Genomic DNA, 10703 nt, shown 5'->3' with positions numbered 1-10703 from the left:
CTTTTTTCTCTAACCTGAAGAAGAATATTGTGATTTACTAGCGCGGGATAGATGAAAGTCATATTGACATCAGTATGGCTAAAGCTGTGTACTTGGAACATTATCTTGATAGTAAGTTGGCTACGAACAACTGTAGTAGTGTATGACTAACAAGATTTGTTTAAGCATTTAAAGAAGAAAGTCCGTACTTTGAAAGAAGGTTCTGACAGAAGTGGGTTTGTAGGGTAGAAAGATGGCTTTAGCTAGCTCGCTAGGTTACCCAAACTCTGAAATTCATCGAGCTACTACACAGCTAACGTTAGCTCACTGGTTATGTAGTGACTTTGTCAGTAGTTGTTTTCTTCAGGGGATTACACGTTTACTGGTGAATGCAATGATCTAGTTAATGCAACCAGCGGCAGAGCTAGTTATCATATGTTTCGACAGGTAAATTAGCAGAATAATCCAGCTAACAATTAAATGTTCAAAATATATCGTTTTTTCTCCCTCAGGTATCGAGGGCTTGCCTTACGAACTTCAGAGGAACTTCACTTTGATGAGCGAGTTAGATAATAGAACGGAAGGTAAGACTTGACATATGACACAGCTGATGTGTGATGTAACTGACTTGATTTGTGAGGCTATCTAACCAATTGATAATTGAATTTGCCATTGAATGTTTTAAAACTAGCTTAGTCACTTGACTACTTTGTTTTACAGAGCAGAAGGCTGAGATTGATAAACTTGCAGAAGACTATGTTGCAAATGTAAAGAATCTGGCCTCTGAACAACGTGTCCAGCATCTACAGAAGATTGAAAATGCTTACACGAAATGCAAAGAGTACAGCGATGACAAAGTGCAGCTTGCTATGCAGATATACGAACTGGTCAGTACACATTGCCCAAACATCATTCATTTAATTTGGAATGCCATGTCTTAGTCAAGACTGATACCCTTTTCAGGTAGACAAACACATTCGTCGATTGGATGCTGACCTGGCTCGTTTTGAGAACGATCTGAAGGATAAACTTGACTCAAGCAGTCAGGAGAGCTCAGATGAGAAAAGATTGAAGAGTAAGTTCTTTAAATTGCTTACTTTACTCTGTGGTTCCACCATTCTATTAACGACTATTTGTTTTCAGAGGATGTTTTCATTTCTCAGTGCTTTGTAGAGTAACAGTCTTCATAAATCTTACTTTACCACAGAGGACAAAAGTGTCAGGGACAAGAAAGTGTCCAGGACCCAGAAAGATTCTGACCCAGACTCTCCTGGGAGGAAAAAGGTGAAAAACAGGTATGTTGTCATACTTGCATTTTCCATTGATAATAAGTATAGTGATGTATCTTGCAATGATACCCAAGTCGTGTTAGATATACATTACACTTTGCACTCCCATAGACTCACACCACACATGCATATACATGCTGATACCGTTTGACAATATTGTTAATGTAGGGACTTGCTGAGCTTTTAAAATCTAACTGTAAATTATTCCTGTGTTGTAAAGGATATTTCCCCCCTCTGTCCTCAGCCCCAACAACACTGACTTGGCTATGCACCCATCCGATGTGCTCGACATGCCAGTGGACCCAAATGAACCAACCTACTGCCTGTGCAGTCAAGTGTCATATGGGGAGATGATTGGCTGTGACAATCTTGACGTAAGTTTCAAATTCCAACTGTCATATCTAACTAACAGCTGCAACATTGCTCATGCGTGGCCATTGAGTTGACTAATGCTGTATCAATATGTCCTGACAGTGTCCAATAGAATGGTTTCACTTCGCCTGTGTTGGCCTGGCAACAAAACCAAAGGGGAAATGGTAAGTTGACAACAAATTGTAGTCTTTTCAAAGGGCACGTTAGGAGTTGGATGTTTGTAATACAGGGAATTAATTTAACACGGTAAGCTTGGTATAAATACTCTGCTGGTGTTATTGTATTCCTGTTGTGGAACCTTTGGCGGCGGCGGAACCTCTGGTCCTTGCTGGTCCAACAGCCACTGCTGAACCGTCCGGTTCGGGCTCTGCCGCAGATGAAGCAGGCTCCCCCAGGCCTGTTCAGGCTGCCTCCTTCAGCCTGCTCAAGATGGAGGGTCTCCCTGTCCCTCTCCTCTGCCTTCCGCCGCCGGTAGAGGGTCACCCTGTGCGGCAGACTGGTGGACGAGCAGGAGGCGATGGAGGCAAGGGTGGTGTTCTTAAGGGTAGGTGTTATTGTTGTTGTTTTATTCCTTGTTGTTTTCAGGCACTCAGTGGCTCAGCAACTGAAATAAAAAGGATTTGTTGGATATATTACGTCTGTATTATAAGGTAACCTTTAGGTTTTAACTGTTTTGTTTAAGGTTTTATATATAACCTATTCTTAATGACATACTCAAATTCATTTTCATCTTATATGGTCATGTGAAGGAGACATGAACTCACTGAAATCAGTCAGTATGCAAGCTAGTTTGCTTTTCTTAGTGCCAACTCTGCTATTGCTGTTGTTAGCAAAGCAAGGCTGGTTTTCAGTGGATTAGCTCACCAGTTATAGACAAATCTCCATAAAAGTAGGTGGTAGCTAAGTGCACCAACACCATGTGTTTGATACCCAGGGAGTACACATCCTGTCAGGGGAAAATTATATATCTGCACGACACTGCAAGGTATTTTGGATAAAAGTGTCTGATAATTGTAAATATTTCCTAAATAATGAAAACATTTAAAAATAATTCCCTTAATACTACACAAAAAATAAAGCTCCTCTTTAACTTAACACTTAAACTCACATTACTGGGTTTGAATGTCGGTTTAAACTGTATGTTAAATCTGATGTAGTGTGATGTCATTTCCTCCTGTAGTCTCTGCCTCCCCCAGTGAGACTGAAATGGAGGCAAACAGTCATGTGACGCTCCACAGCCTCCTGCACACACCCGACAACTGTAGCAGATCAGTGGTAGATAAAGGAGTTAGTCTGAGCTGGGTGGATGAGGGAGGGAAAGACCTGCAGAACAATAACAATCTCCAGATCAGAACCACACCTCCCTGCTCCATCACACTGACTGAGGAGCTCAGAGGTCCAAACCCTGTTCATACTTGGACATGCTAGCTGACTGCAGGAGGGCAGGTTCAGACTTCTGTCTCCCACACCATCACAGTGAAAGGTTAGAAATGATACGATGAGTTTGATATTAAATTACTGCTGTTTGCATGATAAACTGAACCTGGTTTTTTAAGTTGTCTTAAAGTAACACTATGCAACAATTTGACACTTTTTGAGGTATGGTTTTTTAGGCAACTAGTTTTGGTACCATCCTCAAATTCATTTTGATAGCATATGGTCATGTGAAGGACTGATCAACACCTGTGTCTTTCCCACTAGCCATCCAGGATATGCACTATGTAGTTTTGTGTTTCCTGGCTGGAACACCTTGCAAAAATGAAGAAAAGCTTTCACAGCATGACATTGGCAGCTATACTACCATGGCAATCTTCCATCAGTGTCAGCTGGGCTGTTGGTGGTTTTTGCAAGGTTTTTGCATGCCTTTTAGGTAGTTAGCCTGCTAGTTTTAGAACAGAACTCCTTATTGCTGCTTTAAGTAGCCGATGTTCTCTGCATAACTACTGCTCAGTTTTCATGAAGTGAATTTGTGTCTGTTTATACCAGGCTACTTATGCTCATCATCCTAAAGACACCCGGTGTTTAAAGCCCACTCTCCCTGGTGACATTCATGTCCTGAATGTGAAACTGTTTTAAAGGAATGCATGATCTTCTTCCATGTGAAATTGTCTTGTAGTTTTTTGACTGTCTTGCATTGAATGCCACTGCTTTGCATTTTGCATTGAGTTGTGTAGTACACCCTACAACGGTTATTCAGATTCACACTGTTTCATCAATAGGAGTGAATCTAATTATTGTGATGAGTTACATGTGTACATTGTTTACTCAAACAGGTGTTCAACCCACAACTTCCTCTACCTTTGTATTGAAATCCTTTCTCAGAATGAATACTTTCACCACTGCTTCCTCAAACTCAGGCCCATCAGGTACAGCATGAAGACCATGATCCCCTCAGTCTCTAAAAATGATGCTACAATTGCTACTGCTTCAAATTATGCAATGTGCTACTCAGTTGTAAAAGTAATTATTTTTTTGAGCTGTGTTTGATCCAAAATACCTTAGAGCTAACACTAACACAAGAAGAGTCATAAGCTTAGTGGACACTAACTGGCATGGCGTCTCTTGACAGAATAGGTCTCTGTGCTGACATATTTATCACAGTCTTATGACAGATGGTTTAAGTAAATTGTTTAATACAGGTGATATCTTTTTTTTATCCAGCAACAAAGTCCTCTCCTCCACCGACAGGTAGAGCAGGAAGACCATGATATCCTCAGTTTAAATAATGATGCTACTGTTCATCAAACCTTTGTGTTTATTGTTTACTGTGCTACACACTTCTCTGTTCACAGTATTCACCTGCACATTCATTCAACACACACTTCAATCCAAAGTGATTTACTGTAAACACTTTTGGAATTGTCTTCAGTTATTTACATGTTATGCCATGTAGCAGTAAATCAGGAATCTGAGCTCCGGACAAGTGTAGCACCTCTTGTTGAGCTGCTTCATGCAATTTCAATGTGAAAGTCCCCTTTAGGGATTGAATGTATTTTTGGTCTCAAACATTCAAAGTATGAACAGAACTAAAGCTCTTTCTCCTTCCCTCCCTCCTTCTCCCCATCACTCACTCTCCCTCCTCCTTCTCCCTATCACTCTCTCTCCCTCCCTCCTCCCCATCACTTTATCTCTCTCCCTCCCTCCTTCTCCCCATCACTCTCTCTCCCTCCCTCCTTCTCCAGATCACTTTCTCTCTCTCCCTCCCTTCTTCTCCCCATCTCTCTCTCTCTCTCTCTCTCTCTCTCTCTGAATCTCTATCCCTCCCTGTGTTCTATCCTTTCCTTCCCTCAGATGTTCCTCTGGTTGCTGTAGTTGTTGTCTCTGTCAGTCTGTTGGCTGCTGCATTGATGATAATTGTGATGATATGCAAGAAAAGGACAAGTGAGTGTGTAACATGCAACACTATGAACTAGCACCTTTATGGTGACAATAACTTTATGGTGACAATACTATAGTTCCAAATTCATCATTTAATCTTGTTCATATTTCAGATGCTGGAGGAGAGCCAAGAGACAAATCAGTAAGTACAAATGTATTTTCACAGAAGCTGTCGTTCTACAGGGTTTTATATATTTCACATTTATATACGACACTGGTTTTACATATCACATAATTATATCAAATTATATCATATTGTAGAGAGAAGTAAACTCTATATGAAATCACATAGAAGATAATCTGACACATTGTTTTTCACAGACTCAAAGCAGGAGCAGTGCCATAGTCACGCAGTCTGTTCAGCCACCAAACTCCTCAGCTAATGTAAGATAAGGATATATTCTCATGATATACGTCCATCTGAGGCCAATAACTGATGTAGGAGTAACATCTGGATAACTTTCAGTCGTAATCATGGTAGTAGAACAGAGGAATAGTCTGAACACAATACTGAGGTTTACTATTCTTCACTATTTCCCACCTTTACTCCAAACTAATAAAAACAAGTCTCTCTTCTATACAGATGGAGGAAGGAGCTGACCTGCACTATGCAGCCTTTCAGCACCTCAACCCAACCCAAGCTGGGCCTTCTGCAGTGAGTCACTGGTCATCATGTTTGGTCATCTTCTTGTTTATGCTCCTCAGTGTGGGATGATACCTTTGTTTGTTTGTTTGTTTGTTTGTTTGTTTCCAGAAGCAGTCTGAGGACACCGTGACCTACAGCACCCTCATGCAGTTATCTGGTGGTCAAGACCAGAACAGCAGCAGACCTGCTGGCAGACCAGCGGACCCCAATACTATGTATGCTACTGTTCAGAAGAATAACAAGATACAGAATTAACAGTCGTATGAATACGCATACACGTACACAAACACACACAGACACGCAAACACACATACTTAAACACACACAAACAAACACACACAGACATACACACACACATGTATGCAGTCATAAAAGCACCCAGTGAGACTGTATGCTTATTCTACAGTTGCTTGTGGTTGCATGTAGTTGTATGAAAGCTCTCTCACAGCTCTTGCTCTGGTTAGCACTCCTGACCCTTTTAGACTGGGGGTGTGAAATGTGTGCCTATTTTTCTTCCACAAACACACACACACATCAGCCACATGTACCCAAAGTGTCACTGATAAGGCTTGCTCCTTATAGATGCTCATCAATGACAGAAAACAGACAGTACATACCAGATAACTGTCAAACAGTGTAGTATTATTTAGGAGACATCATAACATATCAGAAAGGTATTGTGAGCAACATGTGTCTGTTAAGTTCCTGTGAGTTTTACTTTGCTTATTTGTAGCTCCTAGTGTAAGTTCTGAGTTTTTAGTTCTCTGTTGTTTCATGTACTTTTTGTAGATCAACCGTAACATAAACACACACATATACAGTGTATATATATATATATATATATATATATATATAAATGTTTGGTTTTAGAGTGTTTAAATCAAATTTGCCATGGTACATGTATTTTGCTCCGCTTTAAACAATTTTGGAATAAAGCCATTTCTTAAGGAACTATATTATTCTTTGTGTCATATTCTCATAATTCTTATAATGTCATGCATTGACTGTCTTGCTTAGTGTCAAGCACAGTTAACCTGGACTCTATTATGTGTCCTTTTTTCACTTAAGAATATAGGTCCCTGTTTTCCTTAGAAAAGGTGTTGTTGTTTCAATGGTTGATTTTATATATATATATATATATATATATATTTTAACCATCAAAACAACAACAAAGGCATACAGCTGGATACCCTTATAGACATAGCAGATTACAACATAAGTGGCAGAAGAATGGTGACACAATGCGCCTCACAGAAGGAAAAATGTGTGTGTGTGTGGGGGGTTACAAACACGTAAAGATTAATTTATAAAAGTGGTTAGATTATAGTGTTTTCTGATATATTTACAGCACTGTGTGTGTTTAGGTAGTCTGAAAGATTAGAATGTGGGTAGGCTTAAATTCTCAAATAACAACCACTTCCCTAAAACTGATAGGCCTATTAAATATTGTAATTCATGGGTTTCCCCTTGCTGACCTTATTTTTGTTGATAACAGTATGCTTTTCCTAGCCTGATGATGTCATACTCATAATTCTAGTCAGAATATGAGTCTGATACCGCTCCAATGGGCTGTGATTATGGGGCGTGTTTCAACCGAACCAGGAAAAAAAATGCCTCTTCGCTCAATTGGATACATCCAGAACCAATCAGAGCAACGTAGTATGACCATAACGTAGCCCATGGGGCCAGCTGATACATTAAACTTTTACTGGATCCCGTAGGAAGGACGGCAAAAACATCTTTTCGATCGACAAATGCCTTGATCGCGTTTCTCTGTTCCTCTTTCAAAATGAATGTGCTGTCAATGTCTTCTAAAACAGACTCGAATCACCACATTTCAGCTCTCCAACGGCAGCCATGTTTGTTGAAAACAAATTCACCCCAAAAGCTCTTTGGTGACGTGGTTGATTACGTTACGGTTGATCATCTGTCCATCATCGTATAAAGCCCGCCTTGACAATTTGATTGGTACGGCAATGTCTGTACCGCAGATAATTTCTCCTCAATGGAGTAATGCCAGACCGAACTTCCCAACCAAAAAATGTGTGGGCGGGGCTAAGTTCGGTCTGGTATCCAGGCTATGCTTTTCCATCAGTAGGTCAGTAGGTCAAGTAGTATTTGCCCTTTTACAGTTTGTAGTCTAATTTATACATTCTCTTAACCATTTAGATTGAAGAATGGCTCATGTTAAACTCTGAATCATGATAGCTGAAAATGACTTCAGGAAACTGGATCTCTTAAGGATGCCAGAGGATGTTGAGGACCTTCATCAGACGTAGACTTTAAGGACTTTGTGAATTTGACATCTATAAATGATGTTAAAGACAGAAGCACTATCAAGTTAGTGTACTTGATGTTAAAGACAGAAGCACTATCAAGTTAGTGTCAAGTTGCCAAGTTGTCTGAATTCTTCAACTTCAGAGTTAGGAGGATCCTCAGTGGAAGGCCCATGTTCTCCTTGCATTGGACCCACCTCATTCTCTCCTGGAGGAGCATCAGACGACACTGTAATCCTACCAAGAACTGAATCCTTAATCTGAAGCATTAAGAGCACATCCATGGCCACGAGAATTTCCTATTCCTCGTTTACCGTATGATGTTGAAGTACAACTACAGCGTGGAAATCTGGCCTTCTTTGAAACAGGCACGGTTTTAAAGGTGTCAGAGCAAAGATGTTGAAAACTTTCTCATACAGAAGAAAAATGATCATACAGGAAGATTCAGTGGTTGGAGACAACAGCTACGCCCTTAAACTCTGCGAGCAAGGTTTACAACCATATACATTTACATGCTGTTGTAGTTATGCCTGAGCTGTCTTATTTGCATATATGCTCTGATTGGCTGCCTTACAGGTTAGAGCACACACACACCCCTCCCCCCTCTATTTCCTTCGGCTGAAGTGAGGAGTTTCAATCAGTGTTAACGAATTTCTTAGACACAGCGCATCTGACTTTTTGATCGGAAAAGGTAGGTTGAAATGATACGTACCAGTAGGCTAGTTATAGATATGACAATGCGCAAGGCAAAGCATCTGGAACCCTGCTCCATGCGTGACTTGGTTATGTTACAAACTGTAGTTCGCTCACAGCCTCATACTCCCATCACACACTCAGACAGGCCAATGTATCACAAAACACAACGATGCGCATACCGACCGCAGTATTTCACTACCAACAGAAGGCTAGCCCACTGGCATTAATACAGCCATCCTAGTAGTCAACTTTTCATAATTAAGAGCTGTCATTATCCAACGTCACACAACACAGAATATAGTTATCATCTTGCTGTCTCAGCGGGAGAAAAACACGCTGTTTTGAATGCAACTCCGCGGCGAGATAATGCCCAATGAGGCTGAACCATCTCGCCGTGGCATTCCTTGTCTGTGTCAGAGGCTTTCTCATTTAATTTTCTTTTCATAGTTCCTGTCTTAAGCCACCAATCCATGACCTTGTTAATAGATTAGGCAACTCTTTATTAGATTAGGCTACTACTGGCTGTGTTCTCTTCGTTCTGAGTTGTATGTTAGAAATGTCGCAATAATTTGGGGGCGACAGTGGTACAGGGGGTAGAGGGGGTAGAGAAGTCGTTTAGTAATCAGAAGGTTGCTAGATCGATTCCCTGTCGAAGTGTCTTTGAGCAAGACACTGAACCCCTAATTGCTCCTGATGTGCAGTGTGCCATCAGTGTAAATGTAAAATGTGTATACATCCTTGTAAGTCGCTTTGGATAAAAGCGTCTGCTAAATGACTAAATGTAAATTTACTTTTGGCCGTCGCGGACCATTACGGGCCACTGGCGGACCACACTTCATCATATTTGATAGAATGAAGAACAAATTAGTTAACTGTTTTAACTGTTATAATACACTGCTTTTTTATGTTATTTACTTCTTTTAACAATATAATTATATTATTATCTTTTCTTTGTCTTTATTTTTTCATTTTGCTTTTATATGTATAAAGCACATTGAATTGCCTCTGTGTATGAAATGTGTTAAATAAATAAACTTGCCTTGCCTCTCAGTGATCCAGAATAATCAACAGAAAGCCAAACAATTTTGTTGAATGATTGTTAACTGAACAATCAGCGGTATTAGAGCACCATCAATAAACTGGACAATTGCTAATTGAAATCTGTGGGGAGAGTAGCCTACATTAATGCGCGCACCAATGGGTTAACAATGGGATTCAGTTTCTAAGTTTGAATAATACAATTTCAAGTGCGACAGTGTGCGTGTATAAATAACAGCTGTATGTGGGAGCTGGGTAAGCTACTGATGAGGTAGAACATATATGAATGAAACAAAGACTTTTTATTTAATTCATCTGCACGTTTGCAATGGTTTAATTTCCGACAGCGTATTAGGGCGCTATATAGATGAAACAAATTATGGAGCTGGGAACTTTTGTGTCGGATGGCCCTAACACAAAGTCGTATATATTAGCAATAATTGATTATTTTGATGTTTGGTGTCTCCGAATTGATGTGGAGTTTGCATCAGAAATTAGTAGTCGTTTGCCTCCTGAATTGTTTCCACAGAAAACCAACAGTTTACTGTTTTTACATGGCCAGCTTTAGCGGAAATCGTGTAAGTGTAATGTGTTTATCTCTCTTCTGTGACATCAGGAGCGCTGCTTACCTCAGATCACCTAGTGTTTGACGAAGATAACGAGTTCTGAGTTTCCAATAAACAGTTCGCTCCACTCACAGCAAATATTTCCTTTGCTTCTTCACATTGGAAATATGTGTCATTCTGTGTGCACTTCACCAACTGAAATGTAAGTTACCCCAAAGATATCCAATGCGTCTTAGCGGTTGCGGTGAAGAATAAGGTGATGGCTGACTAAATAGTTGTTAGGGGTGAAAGTTTAAAATCAGCCTATACAAGAGTCGACCATGAGAATGACATCATGATTTTTTTGCCACCACATAACGAAAACAACCTCGTCTGCTAGATCGTTTAGGACATTAATTCACCTCTTTAGTTTCTCGCCCTGTTCCGTTAGGAAATCCTGGTTAACCTTTACCTTCACTTGACT

The 10703-nt window shown here is 40.2% G+C and overlaps 1 protein-coding gene across 2 annotated transcripts; it reads left to right on the top strand.

Annotated features, from left to right (window-relative positions):
• LOC116218348 (inhibitor of growth protein 5-like) lies at nt 1–1887 on the top strand. 2 transcript variants are annotated; one of them, XM_031559465.2, is made up of 7 exons: nt 1–111; nt 492–563; nt 700–866; nt 943–1054; nt 1187–1274; nt 1513–1642; nt 1743–1887. In XM_031559465.2, the coding sequence occupies exons 1-7, from the start codon at nt 75–77 to the stop codon at nt 1806–1808; spliced, it is 672 nt and encodes a 223-aa protein (XP_031415325.1). In that variant the 5' UTR covers nt 1–74; the 3' UTR covers nt 1809–1887. The 2 variants fall into 2 exon arrangements, with proteins under 2 accessions (XP_031415325.1, XP_031415323.1); XM_031559463.2 differs by having other exon boundaries at nt 1489–1642.
• The last annotated feature ends 8816 nt before the right edge of the window (nt 1888–10703 follow it).

The sequence above is a fragment of the Clupea harengus genome, chromosome 22, assembly GCF_900700415.2.
Source record: "Clupea harengus chromosome 22, Ch_v2.0.2, whole genome shotgun sequence".
Lineage (NCBI taxonomy): Eukaryota > Metazoa > Chordata > Actinopteri > Clupeiformes > Clupeidae > Clupea > Clupea harengus.
This window is presented reverse-complemented; position numbering and strand designations above follow the sequence as displayed.